Source organism: Podarcis filfolensis, assembly GCF_964270895.1.
Source record: "Podarcis filfolensis genome assembly, chromosome: 6".
Lineage (NCBI taxonomy): Eukaryota > Metazoa > Chordata > Lepidosauria > Squamata > Lacertidae > Podarcis > Podarcis filfolensis.
In genome coordinates, this window is record NC_139609.1 from 84358078 (window position 1) to 84384726 (window position 26649).

Sequence of the window (26649 nt, forward strand, 5' to 3'; positions counted from 1 at the left end):
TAAAAATACTGGCTAGAATGTGGAAGCGCTGCGTTTTCTCCATTGATGTCCACCTCCTTCCTTTAGCTGCTCTTTGTTTTAAAAGGACCTTCTTTAAGGTCATCCAAGACCTCCTAAGTAAGTTGGGTAGCCACGCGGCAATTAAAGCAAAAGTGCAACGACAGGCGGAAATCCAACAGGTGAAGCCCCAGGCTAGGGCAATTTTTACCTGCAGAACTTCTGGCGGCTATGCTGCCTGCAACACCCAGCGGGTTAAAGTGAAGGAGAAGAAGGGGAGAAAGGCGCTTCTTATTGAACATTCTGTTCAAAAATGGTGAAAACGTCGCAGGTTACAAATTGATCTGGGCTGGAGACGCAGCGGGAGGCAGAAATTTAGCAGGTGGGCTTACCCCAACACTTTGCCGCATGTCTGAGCCCTACCTCCAGAACTTCTGCCTGTTAGACATCAGCCCGGATTACACAGAAGCCAACTCCTAGGGGCCGAGGTCCCAATAAAATACTTAATAAAATACTTATGTAGGGTGGGGCTTACCTGCCCCCCATGTTTTATTCAATTTGGCACCCCTGGCTAAACTTGACAACTCCGCGGATGCCTTATTATTTTCTTCCTGCCCCCCACCTGCATTTTTAAATTGAAAGAGGGGAGACAGGGCAGCCCAGGTAGATATCCATCAGCTCGCCACGAGGCTGCCAGATGATTACCCAGGAGTTGAAACCAGAAGGAATCAGAGCTAGCAGGAAAAACGAGGAATGCTCCTGCTTAAAGGGGGGGGGGGCGAGAGAGGGATTGAGAGAGTAGACGAGCAGGTATCTGCGCAGGCGCCTAGTTCAGTCTCGCCGTGCGCCCAGGTGAAGCGCTTTGGCTGGGACTCCAGTTGAAGAGGCAGCTGCGTGGGGTTGCAGTCCCCCCGCCCCCTCCTGCCGTCGGTTCCTGCTCAAAGCCCCACCGGGTGGCTCATGTCTCTGCTAGAGAGGATCGACTGGCAAGTAAGTCGCCTTCTTTGCTTTTTTTTTCCTCCCCCCAGGATCTTTGCAAGTTATGGAGGCGGTGTGGGGTTTGGCTGGTGGCTCAGAACGTAGGAGTCGGTCGGGGATGATCAAGGGTCTTGTTCGGCTCCTGGAGCTCTGAGCCTTCCACAGGTTGGAATTTCCTCGGAGGTTCCACAGAAGAGCTCGGACTGTGTAGGGGAAGGGAAAGGGGTTTGAGGAATTTCTTTCCCAAGGCGGAGAACCTCGTGGCTTTCCGAGGAACTTCTCGCGCACGTGGGAGAAAGTTTGGTCCATTTCGCTTTGAACAGCCTGGTGTTTAACAATGCGCCCACATATATATTCTTAGCATCGCACCGCATTGAGAAAAAGCAGGGAGAGGACTAACTTTCACGGAAAGCTGCAATCCTTGCACACCATTACCCGGGAGCAAGTCCTATGGTACTCAGGCATCGCCCGATCCGGTGCGCGCGCGACTCGGAGTGTTGTTCTAACTGACTCGGAGTAAACGCGCGTAAAAAAAGCCGTCGCTTGAGTTCAACTGGATTTACTCCCAAGTAAGCCTGCCCAGGGTTGCAGCCTTAAGCCTCTTTGCATTCCTGCCTGCAAGCCCTCTTCTTTAGGGGCAGGGGGCGCCACGTTCTCTGCGGTGCCCTCAACTCGCTCAGCCACGCTGCAGAATGACAGCTCAGATCGGCCCGAAGCCAAAAGTCTCCGGTTCCATAGAATTGTGGATGGGCCGGAGCGGCTGAGCTATCTTAAAAGAGTAACACGTTGATTGTGACACAAGCTTTACTGGTCCATAATACATTTGTTAGTTTTTAAAGGTGCCACAAGACTTTTTCTTCTGGTTTTGCTGCAACAAACTGCAAGGCCGCAGCCCTGACCTCAGTTACTTGGGAGTAAGCCCGTTGAATTCAATAGGGCTTACTTCGGAGTAGGCACGGCTAGGATTGCGCTGTAACAGGGCCATCCCGCTAGAGTTGGGGAGGAATGCGTGTACGCATACTTTATCCTGGACAAGCGCAACTTCTGAAAAGACATGTAGACCACTTCATTTGACTGGTCCAGGAAAGCTTATGCTATAAAGTGGCTAGTCTTTAAGGTGACCCCAAGACTCTTCTTAAGAAACCACCGAAGTTAAAAACCATGCGCGCCTCGGAAAGCCTCTGCAGAGACAGCAAAAGGAAGGTTTGTCTGGAATTAGCAATGTTCTTCTGGAATTCGATGTATCATTCGATTTCCAGTGTCTGAACCCATTCGATCTTTTCCCAGAAGGAAATCCGTTCCTCCAGTCTAGCTATTTCGAGGCTTGTTCTACGAAATGATTTCAGTGCTTCCTGCAATCGATAGAGAATTAACATTCAGAGCGAGTAGGGAGGGGGTGCGCCACTTTCCCCTTCCCCAGCCCTCGGCCCTGCTCCTGCGTTTCTCGCGCCAGCCTGAAGCTCGGTGTTTCAGTGTCTGAAATTTGTCCTGAGGCAAGTGAGGAGAAGCGACTCCTGTTGCAATGCTGGGCACTAGAACAATTCCGCTGGTGTAACTTGAGTGCAAGTCTAACCATGCCTACTCGGAAGTAAGGCCCACTGATGTCGGTGGGGCTTACTCCCAGATAGGTGGGGGTTAGGGTTGCAGCCTTAATTCTGAATGAATACGGGGGCGAGCAGGCTGTATGTATTACGAGCTCTGCGTATCAGGAGCCGGCTCGTTCAGAAACCCTAAAGATGGGCATTTAGTGATAACTGGAGCAAGGAGACTAGGTAAGCTTTTGAACCAAACAAATATCTTCGTCAGGGAGGTAACCATTAAGAGATTCCTTTGCCCGCAGTATTTTTGGTTGGGAATCCCCAATTCTTTCTATAGGGCAGGAAAATGGCAATGGCGTTTGGAACGCCTCTTTTAAGCACATGGTCAGTCACCTGTTGCAACTGAGGAGCATCTCCCTTGAATTGGGAACCTCCCAGTTACTATTGACATTAATTCACACACACACCCAAAATATCGGTTTCACCCTCAAATCCATCGTGGGTTTTCAAAAAGCGACTGTCCTCCTTCCGCCCAAGAATTATCCTCTAATTTATCAACACGTCCATGTTGAATCCTTTAGTTCAATGGGCATAAAATTTCCAAGCATATCACTTAGAAAGGGGAGAACATTAACCCATCCCTCCCTGAAGTTGAGAATTATTCCACAGGAGCGTCTCTATCTGGCCAACTCATTGTGCGACTGTATGCAATTAAGCCTACAACCCCAGGCTTGCTTACCATTGCAGCCAGATCCATTGACCTCAGTGGGGATTACTTATGAGTAGACATGTATAGAGGTATGCATTGCACATGGGCCTACATTTGCATGCCAAAAGCACAAATCCCTTAGTGTAAAAAGATACATCTTCATATTAATTATACTTCAGCATAATTACAGCAACATTTTAAAAAAAATCACTATGACAGATGCTTTTAAAATATGCTAGAATTTTTGCACTGTCAGAGGCTTTTAACTGGTGTAAATATGTTCCATGGGACTTCAGTGTGCTTAAAATTGCAGGCTTTATCTTGAATACATATCCAACATCCACTTTGTTACTAAGAATCTCTCTGCCCCCCCACTATTTGCATAGTGCTTTAGTTTCTTTGTTTATCATAATTAATGGGATTAGTTGCGACGGAGCTATAAATATATTGAGGATGCCCCATTCCCATAGCACGCAGGAGATGTCTCTGATTCAGGCAACTCCTATATGTACTTACCATCTCTTTAGAGCTGAAACGTTAACGTTTAACTCTTGAATTTGGGAATGAATGGGAGAAAGAACGCCAGCATTAATTCAATCACTCGTCGCTGATACATTTAGAACAAGTTGGATAATTTAATTTGGGGTGATGGTGGGGTTGTGCTGGAAAAGAGCCAAGCGAGCAGTGAAAGGAAAGAGGTACTTTGGGTGGGGTCGAGATCTTCAAACCTACCGGAGAAGATATAGAAAAGGCAGCCGGTGGTCCAAAGTTTTAAAAACAGTGGGAGTTGTTGTGTAAACGTAAAACTGGTTCTCAATTCTTTTCCGCGGATATTATGTCTCTCTCCCTCTCTCCCCACCCTCTCCAGTGTGTAGGCAGGGTCTGCAAATTCAGGTGGTTGAGTTTTGGGGGACATGTTTTAAATTCTGACCAAAAGATCCCATTTCCTTAGGTTCTCATCTTGAAAAGTTTACTTGATTTATTTTAAAAAATGAACTTGCTTTTGCCTGTACCACACCCATATGAAGGTTCTATTGAAAGAAGTGTGGGTTATTTCTGAATGGATGTACTTAAGAGCTGAAGGGGGCAGCCCTAAGATTACTTACCTGGTAAGAAGACCCACTGAATTCAATGGGGCTTTCTTCCAAGTAGAGAAGCGTAGGCTTGCACTCCTAAAATGGAATTACATGCACACTGATTTGGGAGAAATTGGGCACAGTGGAGTTTACTTCTGAATGTAGGATTGAGATGACTTAGAATTTGATTTACAATTAATAATGATAGTTGAATTTCCTGAAACCACTTTATAACTTCACAGGTCGCTCTAGAGGCATTTGTTTTAACACATTTCTGCTTCACCTTCATGTCAATTTAAAAACAGCATATCGGACTCTGAGCCTAACTGCACTTACAAGGAAGCAAGCGCCATTGATTTTAATTTGAAACGAATTAGCTACTGAATGATATCTTTGCTTTTTCTTCAAATACATTCTGTCTCTTCTGGCAAAAACAGACAATAGTCACCATTTTCACACGCAAGCCCACAAAAGTTTGCACCATGCTTTCAATGGGTATCTTACTGCTTAGTAAGCATACAGAGATTCCCAGTCTTTGGCGATTTCATTTGAAACGAGTGGGACTCAATTCAAGTTGGGAGTTTTCAAAAGGTGAAGAATTCTCCTTCAACCTTTCAAAGGAAACCAGCAGCACAATCCTAACCACCACTGTTCAGAAGTAAGTCCTATTGACTTCAGTGGGACTTGCCGGCAGGTAAGTGGGGTTAGGATTGCAGCCTGGCTGCAGTCCTATGAACACTTGTCTGGGGATAAACCTCACTGAGCTCAGTGGGGCCAGACATGTATAGGATAGCACTGCAAGAATGCCTCCTGCGCGTGCTTACTCTGAAGTAAATGCCACTGTGTGCACTGGGACTTACTCCCTAGTAAACGTGCTTGGGAGCTGCAACATAATTCTGGTTTTTGTTTTTAAATAGGGTCGAACTATAACCCCGCTCAATTTTGAAACGTCAGCAAGGATTGATACTCGATCAAAGGTGCCCTGAATTTGGAGCACCCCTTAAAAAGAGGAGCCAACTGGCACCCCTAATTTGGTTCTACTTAAATTACAACCTTTAGGAGTCCCCCATTCTCACATTTAGACTGTTTTGCAGGAGATCAAAATAAATGTATCTTAAGAGGATGGTGGTGGTGATGGCGTGTCACTTCTGAGGGGGTTTTAAGACTACCTGTGTCTTTCTTGCTGAGATGCCTAGCCTTAATGACGCCAACTGCCTGAGAGACGTAGGAGCTGAATGAGCTTCACCTTTTTTACGGTTAAACGAGGATTATTTTGCCCTTGCTGGGCCCCTGTCACTGCTAGGATTCAGCACCTGCGTGCCAGATTGACAGATAACAGGGCTGGAGAGAATCATGCTGTGATTAGCTCTTCTCTCCGCCTCCCCCTCATCCCGACCTCCTTTTCCTTACCTGGTCAGTGACATCGCTCTGGGAATCTTCACCTGGTCAATTTCAAAGCTGGAAGGGCAGGGGGAGCTATGAGCTAGATCGCAGGCTCACTTGAACAGCGTGCCTTTCGACTGGACCACTTCCGCGTACCATTTGAGGGATCCCAAGAGAAGAAAAAGGCACAGCTGAACAATATAAATCGATCAGTTTTATTCTAAAGGGGAAGTTTTCAATAAAAGGTGTAAGGAGTGTTATTTAGTGTGGCATCTTAAGCACTCCCCCCTCCTCGCCCAGGTCAGAGAAATCCAGGACGATTCCACTACATAGCTCTTAAATACTTGGAAAGAGCTCTTTAAATTTCCCCTCTCCACGTTAAGTCCAAAAAGCTGAAGGGGTGGGTGTGTGGAATGAATGAGGATAACTGCTTAGGTCAGAATGCTGCAATCCTATGCATGTCTGCCAGGTCTGCTCAGAATTAAATCTTACTGAATTCAGTCGCTTTACCCGCAGGTAACGGGGGCGAGTGGGTTACCCGCCTCCCTTTCCTGTCAAGAAGGCTGAGTTGTAGATACAGGAGCGCGACTGAACAGAGGAGAAAACTGATCGTCTTTTTAAAACAACACCATCCCTTGTTTACAAAAAGTGCGTTTCATCCTCCAGACGCCAAATTAAACACTTTAAATACTTTTTAAAAAATTATTTAATCCGAAAGGATGTGCGATCGTTATGCACACTTCCTTGTGAGCAAGCCCCGTTGGACTAAAGTGGGGCCCATTTCTGAGCAAACATGCGCTGTAAATCGCTTAGATGCCCCATTAACTTCGTGGACCACGCCATAAAAAGCTTATAAAATCCCGGAGAGGGAAATCCAAATCGGAGGTCAATGCTTGAGTTTCCGGCGTATGGAACTTGATTGAAATGGAGTTAAGTGTAAATGTAGCTGGATCGTAGCTATTTTAGCTGGTACCTAAGTGAGTCCCCTGATTTCTGTAGCATTTGACTTCCAAGGAAGCACGTTATGGTTAGAATTGCATGTGGGGCACAGTCCTGTCCAGCTGACAACCTGTTCATACCTTGTTTGGAACGAAAGTGGATGAATGGAGAAAGGAAGCTAACACGTGCCCCCTGAACACATTTTATGGAAACCTTCATTGAGATAAAGGAGGTTTTCCTTCAGCGCAATGGAGACAGGGACCAGCCTATTATTTGAGAGAAAGCCCATGAATATTAACTTCATATTCTGTAAAACACCGGGAACGTCAGTCAGTGCAGAAAAGGTGGCGTACGATTTTATTTGTAGTTTAAAAAGTAACGAAGCAGTTAAAAACAGCCGTCTAGTGACGCCTTAAAAAAGTTGCATACGTATTGTGGCATAAGCTTTCGTGGATTTAGATTTGTGTTTCCAGTATCTTTGCAGTGTAGTTTGCCTTTCACTATATCGCTGGGCTGCCATCCCAACTCCGTTTACCTGAGAGAAATCCCCATTTACACCTGAGCAGACATGGCTAGGACTGCGCTGCAGACCCGCGCGCTTCCAGACTCTAGTGAGGAATACAAATTCAGGACAATAAATAACACCTTTGATGGAAAGCTTATTTGTCTCTAAAAAGGCGCGCTCAACCCTTTTGCTTTAGCAAATCCTTTAAAAAGAAAGATGTGCATGCAGAACGAGAGAGGTGTTTTAGGGTTTGTTAAGGGAGGCTAAGATCCAAGAGGATTGTATACTCAGCCATAATAAATGTGTTCGGATATAGATGCCACAAGACCCTGTTTTATACTCTACTGCAGAGAGCGCAGGTAACTTTCAGAGTTCTACTTAGGGAGTCTATTCCATTCATGTCATAGCTCTTAAGAGTGTGATTGGATTTTATCTGCGCAGATTGTAGGCACAATGGTGAGCCTGGCATTATCGTAGGTTACTGCGAGCCATTTATGCAATTTTTTGTTTTAAAAAACTGTTAATCTTGTCAGTATATTTCCCTTTTTGTAACTGTCCCCATCTCAGGAATTCCGCGGTGCATTAGGGGAAGGGCGTTAAGCACAAAGGATGCTTTTGTTCGTTCGCAAGCTTAAATTGTTAATATTTATTATTATGCTAAGTCGAGATTTCTCCATCTAATCAACCCACGCTGCAAACACAGGAGGCTGCCGTTAAGGCCACTTGCCGGAGATTAGTTCTACCGTAGGGCGAGCTCTTAGCATCCGCCCAGGCTTGTACAAAAATCAGTTGGAGAAAGAAAACCCCGCGCTTCGAGTCAACGAAAAACAAAAGGGAGTGTGGTGGCACCTTGAAGGACTAGCAGATCTGTTGTGAAAGTGGGCTCTAGCCATTGGAAGCGTGCGCGGTGCGCCACAAGGTACTGTTCTACGTTTGCTACAGCAGGGCTGCCGAATAGAATTTTTGCAAACCGGTTTACCGCCATTGCTAGGATTCTATTTCTTTACAAACAAAGGCCTTCCCCAGGATTTAGTGCGCCTTACTCTTGTGTAAACGTGGATAAGATCTGCAGTCTTCTGAGCCAGAAACGCTGCCCTTTTCTTTCCTAGTCAATGAGTTTAGGATCAAGGCAATAGTCCCGTTTGATGTCCGCGGGCTGATAATCCAGACCGTGGGCATATTTGTAAGAAAGACCCAGGAATCGTGAACAGTTGCTCCTGTCTCACTTGGGCCAGGTCCCAAATAATGACAGTCGTTTCTTGCCCAGGGAGGGAAAAAAAATCTCATGTCATAATAAATCTGTCTTTAACGTACCGCAAAAATCCCTTGTTGTGTTTGTGGCAACAGCCTAAGGCTGCAAGCCTTTGAGTATTTATCTAGGCGCGAGCCCCGCTGAACAGAGTGTCACTTACTTCCGAGTAAGCACTCATGGGATTATATTGTAACAAGCGCGCACGATCCTAGGGGCCCAGCAAAATTGGTTACGGCGACCTAGCTTTGCATAGGATCAGGCTGCAATACGGCTCTTAACTTCGGCGGTAAAATGTGAGCCACTCGCAAACTATAAAAAGTAAAGGCAGTCGTCTCTGGGTGGCGGTGGTGGTTGAAATTCAACAGCGGGTAATGCCTTTAATTAGACCAACCAAAATATCGTCAAGTGGCGATCCAAGCTTTCCTGGTTCCCTAAGGGACAGCTTATCAGACGTAAGATGTTCTTGAGCAAAACACCGGCAGCTAAATTGTGGTGAGAAGCCGGCCTGGTGGAAGGGTATTGCCCTAGTTTATGGGTTTCGAGATTAAAACACGAAGCACATCAAAACTAGACTTAAAAGTAGCGCGCTGTGCGCAAGGCCTTTAAAAAAAGGAGCGGATGGCTTCGCAGAGAGCAGGCGAACGACCCACATCAATTCCCTTTGTGGTTTCTCATCTAGCCGTGTATTCTGGGAACTATTAACACCTATGTTAGCTTCTCTTCTGTGACCCAGAGCAAACTCCCCCTTCTCCCTTTTGGGGTGGGGAGGCAGGCAGGCGGGGGCTACTGCTGCCTCGGTTTTCTTGTTCTCCGCTTGCTCTCTCTCTCTCTCTCCTTTTAATGCTTCCCAGTTTCCGACTCTTTCCATCCGGTGGTTGGCTTGCTGTGCTGCCAGCATCCTCTTCTGGCCAAAGAAGGGTTAACTTTTTTCCTTGGCCTTTTAATTTTTTTAAATAAAACAATATTTTGGAGACCCTTCCGCGTCTCGGCTCCAGCTCCAAACGTGCATGGCAGCTTGCAGCGCTCCCCGTCGTTTGCGTGCGCGCGCGCCCTGGGTAGACATTTGGCCCTTTCCCCGCCCCGTTGCTAGCCATGCGTGTGCGCCTTTGGGCAGCCTGGCGCTTTCCCAGGCGCGCGTGTGTGCGCCTTGGAGACGCTCCAAAGCCGAGAGCGCAAGGGGGGCGCGGCTTGCCGAGAAGCGGCTTGCGGCTCCTTCGCTATTGGCTAGCTTGGCGCCGCCTGTCAGGGGAAGCCCCCGCGTCCCGGGCCGTCCCTGGGGAGGAGCTATGCTAATGAGATTGCCATTAAGGGGAGCCGGTGAAAAGAGGCTCAGTCACTTACTTCCCGGGAAGTGAAGTTCTCTCCCCTAGTCTGCCTATATGCCTGTCCATTAAAACAGCCCTTTGAAGGTGGCGGGGAAGAGCTGCTCTTCCCCCCCGCAGTTGCTGGATTAACGACTTTTGGGCTGGGACGCCCTTTTGTTTTATTTTTATTTTTTGCCCTCCCTGGTTTATATTTTAATTTTTGGGGGATACTGGACGCCATGTTGTGGAAACTAGCAGACAATGTCAAGTACGAAGAGGACTGTGAGGTGAGAGCTTAGGGCTGTGCACGGGGCTAGTCCTCAGTGGTTTGGCTGGGGCTTTCTTTTCTTGGACGGGAAACAAAAGGGGCAGGCGGTAGGCGCATCCGCCGGTGGAATGGGGGTGCTTGGATTGGAGCCTTTAAAGATGTGAGGATGGAAACAAGGGATTTAGAGAGAGTTTATTTCGAACAAAAAGTGACCGCTTAGGCACTCTGGCCAGGCAGCAAATAATTGAAAATCGGTGGGGCTTGATTTGCTCATAAAGGAAAATAAGGCGCTAGTCCTGTTGAGGCATAAGTTGTAGAATTAATTGATCGAACTACAGTTTAATGCCTTGGATGCCTTTATTGCATTCTGACTTTGAATTCAAAGAAAACCCTCTTGTGCGGGACAGGGTGTGCAACAAGACATTATATAATGGGGCACTCTAAAACTTAAAATTGGTGCTTGGATCAAGTTAAGATGAGATGCAAGTTTGCATGGAGTGAGTCAGCTTTGCTGCGGGAGCCGACTAAGGTGTTTGTCCCCTAATGAGATAATGAACCCCAAGCATTTTTACGTGGAATTTGCGCAATAGGATGGCAGTGTTTGGCTGCTTTCTGCTCTCTGGACCGTTCCGAACTCGCAACTTAATGGTCCCGGACCTTAAATTGTGTGTTAAAATAGCAAGAACCTCCGAACAATCCTCTTTCTCTCTTTTGTATATGCATATAATAAAAAAGATGTTGCAACCAAGGTCATCAAAGCTGGCGAAGAGCGGAGAAGCTGCCTTGGGGGGGGGGACGTGATTGGCACCTCCCCTCTCCACTTTGGAGGATGTGGCTACTGTCCTAGTCGTAGACTTTCTCGGTAGTACCTAAGCAGCACCACTGAATTCAGTAGGATTATGCCTAGGATCTTCCTAAAAATCACCCAATATTTTTTCGTTTGTGTGTGTGTTTAAAAAACCCCAATTCCCGCTTACTCTAGAGTAGTCCTACTGAAGCTAGCGGGATTTCCCCCGAGAGAAACGGTTCCTTCAAGTATACAGTAGTTGGAGAACTCAAATGAGTCCCTGAGGGACATTTTTCTTGTGCGTTGCATCCCCAGCAATAAAAACGCACAGCATGGTCGAGGTCCAGAGCGTGGAAAGCCGCGTTTGCGCAGCGTCTGGAATTCGTTCCAAGAGCGCGGAAAGTGGAGACGGTATCCTAAGTGGCTGCGGTTCGGTGCGCCCTTAAAGCCTGGCTTCAGGACAGGGTAGATCTGCCCTCCCAGAAAACACTGAGCAGTGATTTCCCCCTTTTGTGCTCCGACGGCGCGGCGTTCAGGAAGGAGCGGAAACGCTTAATCCCCTCCGAGCTGCTCCTGCTCGCCGTTTTTTTTCCTCCCCGAGGTGAAAATCAGTGCAAACTTCCGCACGCTTTTTCGGCCGAGGTGCGTGCGTGCGCGCCCCGTCGGAAGTCCGCCCACGGCCGGGGGAGGGGGGCTGAAGGAGGGAAGAGCGAGCGAGCGCCGGAGATCTTCCCTCGGCGAGGCAAGCGCTCCAGCCTGTCGGACGGGTTCTGCCCAGCGCGGAAGGGAGGCCGCTCGCTCCTTCTTTTGCCATGCGGGGAGGCAGCGAGGTAGGCAGGAGGAGAGAGACAGAGGCCCCGGGAGGGGATGGCAGGAAGTCGGCGGTCTTGGCATCGAAGTGGCGCCCGTGCCCTCTGGGAAAAGCAGCTTGGCCCGGTTCCTTTTCCTCCGGGGGCGGCGCAGAGAGAAAAAGAGATGGATGCCCACGCAGCCGAGTTATACTTCGAGGACGGCTGCCCGGAGGGTTTGCTGGGAACTCTGGCAGGGCTCCTTCCCCTTTAAATCTGTGCGCGGCGGGCAGAAGTTCAACCGGAGAAGCTTTGCACATTGCTCTTATCCACCCTGCAAAAAGAACCCTCAAAAATGTTAAGGGGGGAGGACGACGGGCTGGTGCCTAAAGTCACTTTTCGCGTGGTTAAATTACTCCGCCCCACTTTCTAGCCAAGGGCCTTGTCCCAACTGCAAGGGGGGGTGCGTAAGGGGGTTGGACTAGATGACCCTTGCGAGCCCTTCCAACTTTGCAATTCTATGGCTGGAAACTGGTGTGTTCTGATCCTCTCAAAGCCTTGTGAGGCGCTCGGGTTGCAGTTAATCCGGATTAATTAATCCAGAATAAGGAGAGCGCTTTTTCTTTTTTAAAAAGCCCTTTCGGGATTGCCCCCTCTTACATTCCACGTCGGGCTGCGATAGATTAGGAGAGACTATCTCCTTCCCCCACCCGCTTTTCATGTAAACATTTCGTGTAAACCCATTTAGGATCGGAGCGCGAACTGTAATGCACTGGGAATTCAGGCCTTTCCTCCCAGCGATGATGCAGAAGGCTGCAGGAAAAGGTGCGATCCACAAGGCGCTCATGTAGGTGGAATTTGTTTGGGTGTTTTAAGGGACTCCCAGTAGCCTGCTCCTCTTTAACACGTCTGCCCCACAGCAATCGACGAGGCTGCTTGGCTTTTCCCATTAAAGTGTGCACAGAACCTTTGCAGCAAGAGCCTAAACAGCTTTACTCGGGAGTAAGTCCCGTGTGCAGCGAGGCCTTCCTTCTGGCTGATTGGTGCACAGGGGGACGGTGGATTTGGAATCAAGGAGGCCACGGTTTGAGATTAAGTTGGGGGAGTTTAAAGGCCACATTAGGACTTTTTATCCGCAGGCCAGTTACTGCAAAGTCCGCATCCCAATCCGAAATGGCCTTTTCTCGGGGAGGCGGGCTTCTGCAGTCTTTGTTGCGGGAGGGAGATCCCAGGGATTTGAACTGATCCCCTGATCTCCTCGTGGAGCTGCGCCTCTTTTAAAATGCACTTTTCGCTTCGGAGCGAGTCCCACATAGGGTCAACGGGCAGTGCGAGCCTCTGGCATGTTTACTTTGAAGTAAATCCCTTTCGCCCTACTCTGCGTGCAGTGGTAAAGAGTGCAAAGGAGCGCAGCCGGAGTTGCAATCCTATACACACTGACCCTGGGGCTCAGTCCCGTGGATTTAAGCGGGGCTGACTTCTGAGTGGACATGCCCAAGATTTGCCCTAAGGAAATGGCAGGGCCGCCTGGATAGATTTCTGGAAGATGAGGTGTGCAACTTTCTCTCCCTCTTGAAATGAGGTCCGCGTTCGCTTCCTTCCTGAAGGCTTCGGTGAAATCCAGCATCTAAAAGTCATCCCAAGTGCGCTTTGGCTTACCAATATATGTGAAATCCTGAGCGCGCGTTTTAGACCGCAAGTCCTTGCTAAGCGTTGCTTTTCGCGTCTGTTTTGGGTGCCTGCGATAGGTGAGAGAGGAAAAAGCAAAGAAAACTCTGAGCGGGTACAGATTATTTCTCGGCGGTCTGACCTATTCATTTCCCTGGGATCAGGTTTTGTTGAACGCCCAGAGAAATGTGCATAGGGACATGAAAATAATAATAATTAATAAATATGAAATAAACGATGGCACCGTCAGGTTATCCTTCAATCTCTCCTCCTCTCCCTCCCCCCCAAAGTCATTCTATTTCTGATGCCTTTGAAGATGGCAGCGTCTCCCTCCTTCCTCTGGTCCATTGGTCACACCGCAGCGTCTCTGGCTCCTTCCAGAAGCCGCTGCCGCCCCCGCTTCCCTTCCCGCAGGGTCCCGGTCGGGATCTCCATTCTCTTCTGATTAACCCGCCCCTGTTAGTTTAACGAGCGTGGAGGGAGAAGCGGCTTTTAAAAACCCCAGGCTTATCAGTGTGGTTTAGACATGCTTTAAATTGCTTGGTGTTTTTGTCGAAAAGTTTTAATTTCATTCATTCATTGATTAATGCTGCGTTGAGGTCCAGGATAATTTTTTTTTTTTGCTAAATGATTCAGGGGTTTCAAGATTACATGTTTGCTTTTTAAAGAAATCAGTACTGGAAAGGTAGCTGTTTTGTTTTCGGCAGATTTTAATACTCTGCTCTCTCCCTCCTTAACAGGCGCCCTGGGCAGTGAGTTATATTAACTTTTCAATGGCCACGGGAGGGGGGTATTTTTTAAATTAACTCTGTGATGGGCATAGGAGTGTTGTAAGACATTTCCCAAGACAGTGGATTTGTACTTTAAGACAACGTGAAGGCAAGCATTTGTTTATTTTTAAGGAGGGGAACACTAATACAGTCGACATAAAACTTGTAAATCACCAAATTTCAATTCTGGGCTTTTTAGGTAGTAAGGAGGGTACATCTTTCTTTATAATAAATGGGGAAAATTTCCTTCTTTCCACAGTATTGAACAAATTGATTACCCCCCCCCACCCAATCTAAGCAAATTAAATAAAAAGCAAACTCAAAATTTACAGTACTAAACAAATTTTCTCTGGAAGTAAGATCCATTGACATAAATGGGTTTTTCGTTCAAGGACATGCACTTTGATTTAAGTATATGCAAAAAGCCTCCCAGCCAGCCCTATGGCAGGAAGCCCAAAGTGCAGTCCTATGTAGACTTTGGGAGTCCATGTGCTCTGTGGCACTTACTTTTGAGTAAACAAGTTGTAGGTTTGGAGCGCACGTTAAGGATTTCAGGGTGACTTGGCTTTACTCTCCTACCTCCCCTTCTTTCCCCTATATCTCCATTGATTTTAAACTGAACTTAAATTAGTGTGTTGACTGAAAAAGTATTTGTATTTATGAATGAGGTGGGAGGTTCCTAAAAACCAAACTGGTCCCAAACGCATTTGCTGAAAATAAGATCATTTGAACTTTCAGTGGGTGAGTGAGGCTGCAGTCCTCAGATAAAATTTAATTTTGGTCCATCAGGTGCTAGTATATAATTTCCCCCCTACCTCATTCAGGGTTAGATTGCAGTCTTCAGACTGCTTGCTTCAAAGTAAAGTTCTTTAAAAAGGGGGTGGGGTGGAGAGGATATTTTAGACTCATCCGGAGAGTTTCATTGTAACTTTGTTACTTCAAATGGGTCATTTGGAGGACTATGACTACAAATCCTTGTGTGCCAAGTAAATAATAATAAATTGAAGCCTGCAAGCACAACCCTATGCATGTCTACTCAGGAGTAAGATCCACTCATGCCAGGTAAGTGTAACATTGCAGCCTAACTTGCAATGCTACCTTGCTCTGAAAGACAGAATGCACCACTAAGACTTGTTGATTTACAGTGGAGCTTGTTTCCTGATTTTTCTCTTAGATATTGGGATGCAAATGTGCTGTTGGCCCCTTGAGTGGGGCTACCAGTGACCTCTCCCTCTCCAAATATCCTCCTTTCAGGCTGGTACCTCTTTTATAGAAATAAACTTCCTCCTTTTTGCTCCCCCCACCCAGTCCAGACCCTATGATGCCTTGGACTGACACAGCATCTTTCTTTCTACAGGACCGTCACGACAGCAGCAGCAATGGGAACCCCAGACTGCCCCACCTCTCGGCCGTCAGCCAGCACTTGTACAGTCCGGCACCCCCCCTTTCCCACTCGGGGGCCTCCGATTTCCAGCCCCCTTACTTCCCGCCCCCGTACCAGCCTCTGCCTTACTCCCAGTCCAGTGATCCTTACTCTCACCTGGGTGATCCTTTCTCCATCAACCCGCTCCACCAGCCGCCGCCTCCCCCCAGCCAGCAGCAAACCAGTTGGCCCAGCCGCCAGACCAGCCAGGACCACTCCAGTTTGTCCCACCACGCTCGGTCTGGTTTGGTGCCCCATCTCCCGGCTCTGGAAAGCGGCTCTGCTGGGGTGAGAAGGGAAACCTACAGGCGATCTGAGCTGCTCCTGCCTCACGGCCACGGTCTCGATGCTTCCAGCTTGGCAGAGAACCTAGGACTGCATGAAATGGCCCATCAGATGGAAGAGGTGCAGGTAAAGATTGGCGAAAGTGATAAATGGTGTCCCTGCAGTTCTGGGTGCCCTGTAGCCTAGAAGAAAAGTTTTGGTTGCCTCACCAAAGGGAGTCATCTTTAAAGGAAGGGACTGTAGCTGAGTAGTCGAGCACCCACAGGTTCGGTCCCCAGCACCACCAAATTAGGGTTGGGAGAAAATATTGTCAGAAACCCCAGAGAGTTGCTACCCATCATTGTAGACAATACTGAGCTAGATGGACCAATGTCCTGATTCTGTGTTGAGGCAGCTTCCTATGTTCCATGAGGCCCAACAGAAAAGCAAACACCTGGCATGTGGGCATCAGTAAATCAAATGTGGGAAATTTAAGGGCTGATTTTCCTTTTTTTTTTAATTTTCCTTTTTCATTTATACCTGACTTTCCTTGAAAGAGCTCAAGGCAGCATGCATGCCCCTCCCTCAGTTTGTCCTCACAACAACACTGTGAGGTAGGTTAGGCTGAAAGATAGTGACTGACCCAACATCACTTCATGAGCATTGTGGCTGAACAGGGATCTGAACCTTTCCAGGTCAGGGTTGGGGGAATCTGTGGCCCTCCAGATTTTGCTGAGCTCCTAACTTCCCTGACCATCGACCATGCTGGCTGTAGTCCAGTCATCTCCACACCACAATGAGGCAAACGGCAGTCTTGCATGGAGTAGAATCATGTGCCCTGTCCCTTGTTCCATAAATGGTCGGGATCCATAGTGCTTCAGTGATAATGATGATGTACTCGGTTGGTTATGTGAACAGGGTTTTAGCCCCCTAATTGAGGAATTGAGAACTTGTTCATTGACTCGAACTCCCACCAGCCCCCGCCAATATGGCCAGTGGTCAGGGATGATGGGAATTGTAGTCCAACAGCATCTAGAGGACCACAGCCACTCCTGACCCTAGTTCAAAGCACTTCACATCTATTTCAATAATTTGCCTTTTGAGTTAGGTCAGAATTATCCCTGCATTGCTGAGTTGTGACTGGCTTAGTGAGTTCACTGCGAGGAGAGATTTGGAGAGTCCCTTCTTCATTCTCTTACAGAGCAGCCCTATGCCTGCCTGCTTGGAAGTAAGATCCATTGGGTTCAATGGGACTTCCTCCCAGCTACGCACACACAGGATTGCATCCTTGGTCGTTATACAAAACCGTTGCAATAATGCATTTCTGCATTATTGACCAGGTGTTCCTAAAGCTCAGAGAGAGGTCACTGCAGTGTCTTACAGATTAAAACCAGTCACTTAAAAGTTCCATTCCTTGCACCGTGTTCCAAAATCTGCAGAATATCACCACTATGAATAGACCATACAGAATAGGCTCTTTTTTTTGGGGGGGGGGAACCCTGTAGACCCACCATTTTGCTCATCAAGAAGCTAGATCCATTTACTAATTTGCAGAACAAACCCTGGACAGATCCACTCCATGCATTTAAAGGACACCCAATGTACATTTTAAGCCCATGTCTTCCCCCGAAGAGTCCTGGGAGCTGTGGTTTGTTGAGGGTGCTAGGAATGTGTAGTGGTGTGAGGGGCAAACTACACTTCCCAAGATTCTTTGGGGGAAGTCATGTGCTTTAAATGTATGTCAGGTGTCCTTTAATAATTTAACGGTATGGCGTGGCTCTCCTTGCTCTTTGTCCAACATCTTTTTCCTCCAGACTGAAGAGAAGGTAATCGGTCCACAAAAACTTTATAATGGTCCCCATTTCGGAAGCCGAATTAGGGCAGCAGAACAGCAGTTTCATGTCTTGTGCACACTGCAATCCTTAAAAGCCTTGGGTGAAATTTATCTCTTACTAGTCGTGCTGAAGTCCTGGTGAAATCGGTGTGCAGTTAAGTGCATGCAGCTGCAGTCCTAAATGTGCGCAAATACCCTCTGAGAAATAAGCTAACTTAATGGGACTGAATTCTGAGGTAGCATCAGAAATGGGCTGCACACACTAACTTGCATGAAAATAAAGCGCCACTGATTTCAGTAGGGCTGGTGACTCTATGCATTCTTAAGAGAAGACTGTACACCTGATTGTTGGTCTCTGGTCACTACGTGGGCATCCTATTGGAATAAAAGGCTCTTCTTGCAATTAATATGTTTAGGGTTTAGCCTTAAAGTTAATCCGTATGTTCATAGCCATTTGGAGGAAAATAGCATTGTGTATGTGCATTTTGTGTAGTGGGGGGGGGAGAGAAGGTGGGGTGTATTTTCTTTATTCCACAATTGTGTTCTAAAAATTTCACATTCTCTCTCCAGCATGTGGAAGATCAGCATTTATTAATGCATGACCAGACAGTGATTAGAAAAGGTCAGTAAATCTGCATTCTCCTGTTGGTTTTTTCCCTCTTGTCTTCTTTTTAAAAAGATAAGAATTTCTAACAGATAAAGGCTAGTTTCATAGTGGTAGATTGTTTTGGAAAAAAGATTTTCTTCTGTGTAGCTTTTTTCTTTTTTAAAAAATGAAGTTTCTGTAAATGAAAAATAGAGCTCCCCTATTCCTTTCCAGTTCTCTGCATGAGCTAGCATGTGTGCCAGAGGCTGTATTCCATATACTGTAACCCATTTACTCCAAAGTAAGTAGGTTGTGGGTTTGACTGGAGTGTGCATTTGTTTACATACAGATGCTTTTAAAGGCTGTTAAAAAAAAATCCAGGATGTGGAATTTGGGACGAATAAAATGGGTTATTAAATTTTCTTGTGGAAACTTTAAAAACTAGTCTGAGCTGTAATTTCCCCAGGAACAGCAAATAACTGTACTTGCCATACCAGGAAAAAAAAATATCCTGATGCAACATTCACATGGGTGAACTGTTGCTTTTTAAGCCTCAATATTCTATTGTATGGGAAAGCGATGGCTTCCCTTCTTGAGATTATTACCAAGTTATGGTTTTGCACTGTGCAGAATACAGTATGATTATGTCAAGAGTCTCTGAAATGAACGAGCTTCTATCCCTGAGCGTGTAAGGCAAAAATCTAAGGCTATTGCAGATACTTTTGAATTTTTGGTTCCTTATTCATATGGTCTTTGGAAGCGAAGCAGGAGTGTTTGGCAAGGCAGGTGAATTAATGAAGAATTGTCAAAAGCTGATTGGGTGGCGGGAAGAAATGTTCTATTGATCTAATCCGGGGAAGAGTAGATGTGGATCCCAAGTATTACAATACAGGCTGGAGAAAAGGCTAAGAGCTTTTGCCTGTTGTCAAATTAACCAGGGAATGCCACTGTTTTGAAGCAAGGTCTTTATTCTCTCATGCATCTAGGAGTTTGCCCATGTTGCTTTCCTTTCCTTATTAGAAAGGGAAGACTTGTCACTACTTTTATTAATGACCTGGGTGGAGGGGAGATCACTGTTGAAAGATACAGGCAAATGCACAGATAGGTACAGGCAGGCATTGAGGGAGAAAAGTGAAATTGCCTTCAGGCTTTCTAAGCAGGGAGGAATGGGTTAACCTTGCTGCCCTATTGCTTCTAAATGCAGGGGCTTTAGGATTTATCCACAGTGAAAAGTTTTCATTGGTGGCATTTTTTTGGGGGGGGGAACGGACTGATGTGGGGGATACCAGGGTAGATGAACTCCTTGAATCTTGTTTTCTGTCCCTTCCTCCCCTTTTACTTTGTTTAAAAATAATAATCAAAGGAGAGTTTTTCCTGAAAAACCTCAGGGTGACTTGGAAAGGAAAAATGTGACTGAGAAAAAGCAGAAATGTTTTTTTGCTGTAAACTGTGCCGATCTGAGAATTAGCTCACGGCAGAAGTATTTTTTAATTTATTTTTTGCTGTCAGCTTCATGCCGCTTGAGAATCTTCCTCTTTTGATAAATAAGAGTATTGGGCCTGATTGTTAAACCGTTTCCTGGTCCATATATTATGGGGGGGGAGGGGGAGGGGACACTGGCCTTTGATTTGGCAAAACATGACTGTTTCTCAGGCACACATAAGATAAGTTCTACTGAGTTGCTTACTTTACTACAATTCCTGCAATGCAACTGTGCATTTATGGCGGCTGTTTACAAATCCCCCCTCCCCACGCAAAAAAGCAGGGAATGCATAACTAAAAAAGAGGATATAGATTTGCATCAAATATGCAAATGTAGATATGAAAAATTATTACTGTAAGTTAAATAAATGCAATGATCTCATGATAGTGGGAAATATGGTGCCCTTTATGCTTGCTCAGTCTGCTATCCAGGTGAGGGCAGATTCAAGGTTGATGTTCTCCCACCTTACGGTTCTTTGTTGTTAAAGATGGAACAGCTGTTCAGACAGAGGATTTTCCCCTGTCGAGTAGGGCATGCAGCCCCCCAATGCCATTTCAGGTTTCAGAAAAAGGAAACTTCCTTTAGTTAAATGAAGCTTGCATTTTATAGCAACAATAAAACTGAGCATTTCTGCCAGAGAAAAATAGGCTGCATTGCTGCAAACTGGAAAAGCAGTTAAGCATGCATATATATGCTCTTTTATCATTAAATAATCTTAGTAGGAGTGCATCAAATGTGGATGGTCTTCTACATTTTTCGCTTTCTTACTGTATAGTTTGCAGTTAAAAGTTTCATGAGAACCCCATTGGGAAATGCATCTTAATGGGTTAATAAAATACAGTGGATTTATGACGTCTAATAGATCTATTAAATGTTAAGTGATTTAGACTTCCCTAAAGGAAAACCCAAAAGTGGGGAAAAAACACACCATCCTCTTCCCCCCCCTGTATATCTTGGTTCCCCTAGGTCCTATTTCATTAACGAAAAACAATGCATTAGGTCTCCCTTGCCAGAAGGATGGACTTATCGGCGTCGTGATCAACCCCAACGAAGTATTCTGCTCTGTTCCTGGGCGGCTTTCTCTTCTCAGTTCGACGTCTAAATACAAAGTGACAGTAGCAGAGGTTCAGAGAAGGCTCTCTCCTCCGGAATGTCTCAACGCTTCGTTGCTGGGAGGGGTTCTTCGAAGGTAGGAGGCTGTGATTTCCACCCCCCTCTTCTCTCCTCCCCTCCCCCCTGCCCCGTCAAAACTATTCCAGTGACTAGAGCTTCTCATACCACCTCTTAAGCCAAACGGCATGTAAATACCATTTTTGTGTCTCAACAATTTTGCGCAGGGAGAGAGAGTGAAATCCAAACGCTGCATCCTAATGCGGTTTATTTCCAAGCTCTGTGTTCACGCTCTTCTTTCTCTTTAGCACTCCTTGCATTTCCAGAAATGAAAAGTGTTATAACAAGTCTAGAAACAAGTTCTCTTTTTCCTGTTAATATGACACGTTGCTTCTCAGTCTACAAAAAGAGAATCTTGCACCCATTATTTTCAGGTTTTCTTACTCACTCGGCCGCCTGTGTACCACAGTGTTTAAATGGCGTTCACATAAATTAATAATTGGCTGTTCCTCTCCCACCTTTCAACCCGAGGGTACAATTTCCAGTTTGCTGTTAAGGATGCCAACTGGCCAAACTTCTCACACACATAGATATGTGCCTACACCCATGTGTCTTTAATAGCAAGTCATAGGCGGGTGAAGCTTTCTGAAGCAAAGTGAGCCATGCTCCCTTCTAATGTCTGTGCACCAAGCTGCTGTTAAAGGCACAGCTGCAGAGACAGATCAATAAGCTGGCAACCCCTAGGGGGATCATCAGGGCAGCAGAACTTTGTTGGAAAGATGTCCAGGGCTCCTGCTCAGTGGAACAAGCAAGGGTGTCTCCAATGCAGTTAGAGTTGGCTTACTGCAGGCATAGGCAAACTCGGCCCTCCAGATGTTTTGAGACTACAATTCCCATCATCCCTGACCACTGGTCCTGTTAGCTAGGGATGATGGGAGTTGTAGTCCCAAAACATCTGGAGGACTGAGTTTGCCTATGCCTGGCTTACTGCATTTTGAACTAACACATATTGTTATCTAAAGACTGGACCCTCCCTTGCCCAAGATCATGAATTCTAACTTGGATAGAGAGAGGAGAGATCTTCTGAGCAAGGTTCTTAGATAGGTTAAAGCACACACACAGAGTGTTTTAAGAGCATCTGTTGTGGTTACTTTCTAAAAAGAACCAGAGCTATTGGCGTCCTTGAGGAATAATCAAAAGCATGTGGTTTGAAACACCAAAGGGGTGTGCTGGTGAATCCAGCTCAGACCGACCCTCCCCAATATTCCTCCTTCTCAAATGGTACTCCTGATTTCGAAGGCCTGGGCTGGGATTGCAATCTTGGTTAATATATCTATGCTTGTGCCGCAACAAATGCTCAACTTGATGCTCCATGCTTGTAAAAGGTTCAATTTTCATTATGCCTGCTGTAAGCGTAATGATCTTTGATAGTGTGAATGCAAAGGCAAAGCGTATTCTCCCCCCCCCCCCACTTCCTTTCTTTTTGATCTTGCTTTCTGATGTTTATGTGATGGAGCATTAAAAAGTAGGTCAAAGCTTGTTTTTCCATTCTGACCCCCCCGCCCTCGATTCCTCTCCCCCCCACCCCCGCGCAACACAACAGAACTGCACTGAATGTCAGTAATTTGGCATTTCTCAATTGCTTTGAAATGTGGCCTCTATCAGGGGTGTGCGGCTAAATAAAACACTGTCCACCTCTTTCCCCCTGCTATTTGCAGAGCCAAATCTAAAAATGGTGGCCGATCTCTAAGGGAGAAGCTGGACAAAATTGGCCTCAACCTTCCAGCTGGCAGAAGGAAAGCTGCAAATGTGACTTTGTTGACATCATTGGTGGAAGGTCAGTCTTAATTCTTTATTTTTTAGAAAAGAGCCTTTCTGGGTAAAGGACAAACGAGGTGACTTGGATGAGCATGTCCTCTAAAGCTGTGTTGTTCCATTTTCAGACTTTAGCCCAAATATTCATATCTGGACTTTCTGCTTCAGCCGTTGCCAACATGGTTCTCTCCAATTGTTTCTGGACTGCAATCCCTGGCTGGGGCTGATAGGAGTTGTGGTCCAAAATGATTTGGAGGATGAAGGGCAGACCCACACCATGCATTTAAAGTACATCCAGCACACCTTTAAAAACTCCTGGGAATGGTGAATTTCCCCATTTGCAGAGCCAAAATCCCCAGTAAAGGTAAAGGGACCCCTGACCATTAGGTCCAGTAGTGACCAACTTTGGGGTTGCGGCGCTCATCTTGCTTTATTGGCCGAGGGAGCTGGCGTACAGCTTCCGGGTCATGTGGCCAGCATGACTAAGCCGCTTCTGGCGAACCAGAGCAGCGCACGGAAACACCGCTTACCTTCCCACCGGAGCGGTACCTATTTATCTACTTGCACTTTGACGTGCTTTCGAACTGCTAGGTTGGCAGGAGCAGGGACCGAGCAACGGGAGCTCACCTCGTCGCGGGGATTCGAACCGCCTACCCTTCTGATCGGCAAGTCCTAGGCTCTGTGGTTTAACCCACAGTGCCACCCACGTCCCTAAAACTCTTAACTAATTACAGTTCCCAGGAGTCTGCTCTATAAATATGCACTGGATGTAGTTTAGCTATCTGGTTCGGATCTGGTTCTGCTCTAATAGTGTTTAACTTGATTTTTTTGTTTTTTGTTTACCACTACCACATGTTGTTTCAGTGCTGCTGTTGAGACTTGCACACACCCCTTCCCGTTGAAGCCCAGTGCTCCAAAATCATTAGGAGGGAGAAAGAGAGAGAGATATAAATGTAGGGGTGCAATTTCACAAGCGTTAAATTGGGGGTGGGGCCACTGATGTAATACAGGATGTAGGCTGCGTGTGTTTGTGGGGGTTAACGTTCATCTGAGACTGCGCAGACTCTAAACTGGAAACTGAGCTGCTGCAACTCCATCCTTGTGACTCATCTGTGTGTGAACAAGCAGCTGATCTGTGCTTGAGTAATTGACAATCCCAAGTTTTTATTCATAGAATTTTTTATGGCAGCGCTTCTGAAAAGATCTGGATAGCCAACGTGTGCATAGTCTCCTTTGTTTCTGTCTCTTCTCCCTCACCCCCAGATTATGTCTTGATCCATACTTTTACCGTTGGCCAATTAAATTTATTTCTAGCATGAGAAGGCAGAGTGTGCTCCACCATTGCTTTTCTGCAAGAGCTGCAGATGTGGTGTAAGCAGGAGAGCAAATCGGGTAGCCTCTCCAGTGGAATCCTGGGAACCTCTCATCATTTAACTAATTCATTTCCAGAGGCACATTAGTGTGTGTCCCGCCAGACAGTTTGGCGAATTCTTGCCTCACTGCATAACTTTTGATTAAGGAGTTTGATACAAAGCTTTAAGGGGACCAGATCTAGTTGAAATTAATCCATAAATTAAGAAAGCGTCTCAAAAGAGTTTTAAGAATCCGGAATGAGAATGTTCATTCTGATAACTAGCTTAGGAATGTCCCCGAGACAGCAGAGTTCAGTGGTGGAGAGTTCCCAGTAGAATCCAGTGTTTTGAAAGAGCAATAGCTCACCCATAATAAAAGCTCCATCAGCCTCCAATAACCTTCAGATCAGAGAGAACTGTTTCCAAAAGAATTATTATTATTTTTTTACTTGGCGGTGGAGTTTAAGGCGAGAGTGTAGCAGACAGAAAGCACATGCAGTGGTTTACTAAGTGAGAGCAATGCTTTATTAAAGCCATGGTTTCTTTGGGATAAAGAATCTTTGGGATTGCAGCCATGGGTTCTTTTTAGGTTTTCTACAAATAGAATGTGTGCTTAAAGCAAAAGTTTTAATGAAGGAGGAAGGGAGAACTACAATTCCCACCATCCATGACTGATAGCCATTCTGTTTTGGGCTGGTTTGAGTCTCAACAACATCTGCAGGGCCGCAGATTCCAAATTTTGGATTTGATGGATTTGCAGTTCCATGTCTTTAAGCACATGGTGTACACCCATTTGAAATAATTAACTGAAATAACTCAGGGAGGCCCTGAGCTAGTTCACATGTGCATGGATGTTTAACTTTGATGAATGGAAAATGAATGTATAAATGGCGTCCATTGAGAACAAGCATGTCTGAGATGATGCACCACCTGTCTGTAGCAGCTAATCTATGATGGTTCACTCAACACTTGCAAGAGATCACTTGGTGCATGTTCATCACTTTTATTGCAACATAGGCAAACCATCCTGTATTTTCTGAGCAAATGTGTTCCATCACCGGAATGCCGGGTCGATTGAATTCAAATGGGTGAAATATGCTTTGCATCCCACATCTTTTGTTTAACTGGATTGTCTGGGTGGAATCCGGATCCATTAAAATGAATAGTTGCTTTGCTAGTTGTTTTGATGGGAGTTGTCCTCAAGTTTTGGATGAGTGTCTTTTTGGTTCAAGCTGCACCAACCATATGGGAGGGGATGCGCCAAACTTGTAAGCCAACCGTGGTAGCTTCTGTCGCTGTGCGGCTTTACAAATATCTAAGCGGCTCGGAATTTTGTGTTCAGCCAAGCTACTTAATTGTGAAGTAATATTTTGCAATCTCTTTTGACATCTTCCAAAAACAGTCTGGGAACAGAGGCCAATTACAGGATGAGAAGGTAGAATTTGGCTAATTATTGGGGTGGGGGTGGGGTGGGGACGTAGGATGATGCAAGAAACTCTGCCTCAATCCTAAACAAATCCCTAGAGCTCCAGTCCGAAGAGGATGTTTCTGTATAGACAAATGTCCAAAAAAGGGTTTCTTGCTGAAACTTGTTTTCAAGAGAGCTTTGTTTGATCAATAGAGTAGCTCAATAGGTCTCCACCCCTTTTTGGAGTCTGGACCCACCATTAGCCTAACATTTATGCCGTGGGAAAACCAGGCCATCTCCCCCCCCCCCCCACGAGATCATGGCAGCCGTTTGGGGCACCTTGGTCTCTGGCACGATCTCCCCCCCTGAAAAGTGTTTTTTTGGGGGGAGGGGTCCATGATCTTGCAAGGTGCCCCCAAATGTCTATGTGTTTTTGGCGCTGTACCCAAAGAAAATGCTTTTTCCTCGCCTGTGATCTTGCATGGCTCACGTGACTTGTGCAGGATTTTGGACCTGGAAAATGGTGTCCCGGATTTGGGCCACGTTGTGTTGGAGGGTATGGTATGTGAGGACTCACGCTGCCTTATTTCCACATATTTATAGGGTGACAATGCTACTGCTGAAACCCTCATTAGGTCACCCTGCAACCCAGTTAGCATAGCTTTTGTCAACCTGGTGCCTTCCAGATGTTTGGGACAGAAGCTCCCATCAGGGATCAGAGACTGGGTGAAACTGATGGGAACTGTAGTCCAAATTGTAGATTGCTTCAAGATGGTGTGGACCTTCTCTTGTTCCCCGCTGAAAATCACTTCCTCTTCTGCATCCTGTGTTTTTGTGTGTGTTTGGAGGGAGATAAGTTGATGCGCTCACAAAGAGACAAAAGGCCCTGTCCACTCTTGGGCCTGGCTGTGCCAGCCTGTAGCTCCCGATGTATTACTCATTTCACCCCAGAGATTCTAGTCCTTGATGGTGGAAAAGTTTCCCATCCCTAGACTAGCTGATCCACACCCTAGAATAAAGCAATAGGCTAGCTAGTACAAGGGGTGAGGTTTGTGAGGCCTTGGCCTAATTTTACTGGGAGAGCAAGGAGAAATGGAGGACACCGCACCCATATTTGACTCTGGCCACTGGTTGTACCAGCTTGGTCCCCTGTCCGCACGCAGCCCCTGACAGGCCACCCTCAAGGGTTATCCTGTGACAGAATTCTGTCAATCACTGGTTTAGACTAAGAACAAAGAAACCCTTTTTGCAGCCTTTGGATATCAAGGCAGAATTGCTCAGGTGCTGTAAATTAAACATAAATTATGAGCCTGCTGGAAAATTAACTAGGACTTTATGGTCTTAAGTAGGGCATATCATGAAAACGGTGTATTATGTAAAATTTGTGCTGCAAACTGCTTTTTTTGTTTTTT

At 46.3% G+C, this 26649-nt stretch overlaps 1 protein-coding gene across 4 annotated transcripts in view; it reads left to right on the plus strand.

Annotated features, from left to right (window-relative positions):
• The first annotated feature begins 826 nt into the window (after positions 1–826).
• The window catches only part of TFAP2C (transcription factor AP-2 gamma), a 32656-nt gene continuing 6833 nt past the window's right edge, over positions 827–26649 (plus strand). The window contains exons 1-5 of one of the 4 annotated variants that reach the window (XM_083618900.1): positions 827–987; positions 15320–15796; positions 18054–18105; positions 20519–20741; positions 22381–22499. In XM_083618900.1, the coding sequence (XP_083475026.1) occupies positions 958–987; positions 15320–15796; positions 18054–18105; positions 20519–20741; positions 22381–22499 (901 nt within the window). In that variant the 5' untranslated portion in view covers positions 827–957. Of the gene's footprint in view, positions 988–9703; positions 9969–11490; positions 11567–15319; positions 15797–18053; positions 18106–20518; positions 20742–22380; positions 22500–26649 lie in introns of those variants that run through there. The other 3 variants (XM_083618899.1, XM_083618902.1, XM_083618901.1) reach the window with 3 other exon arrangements.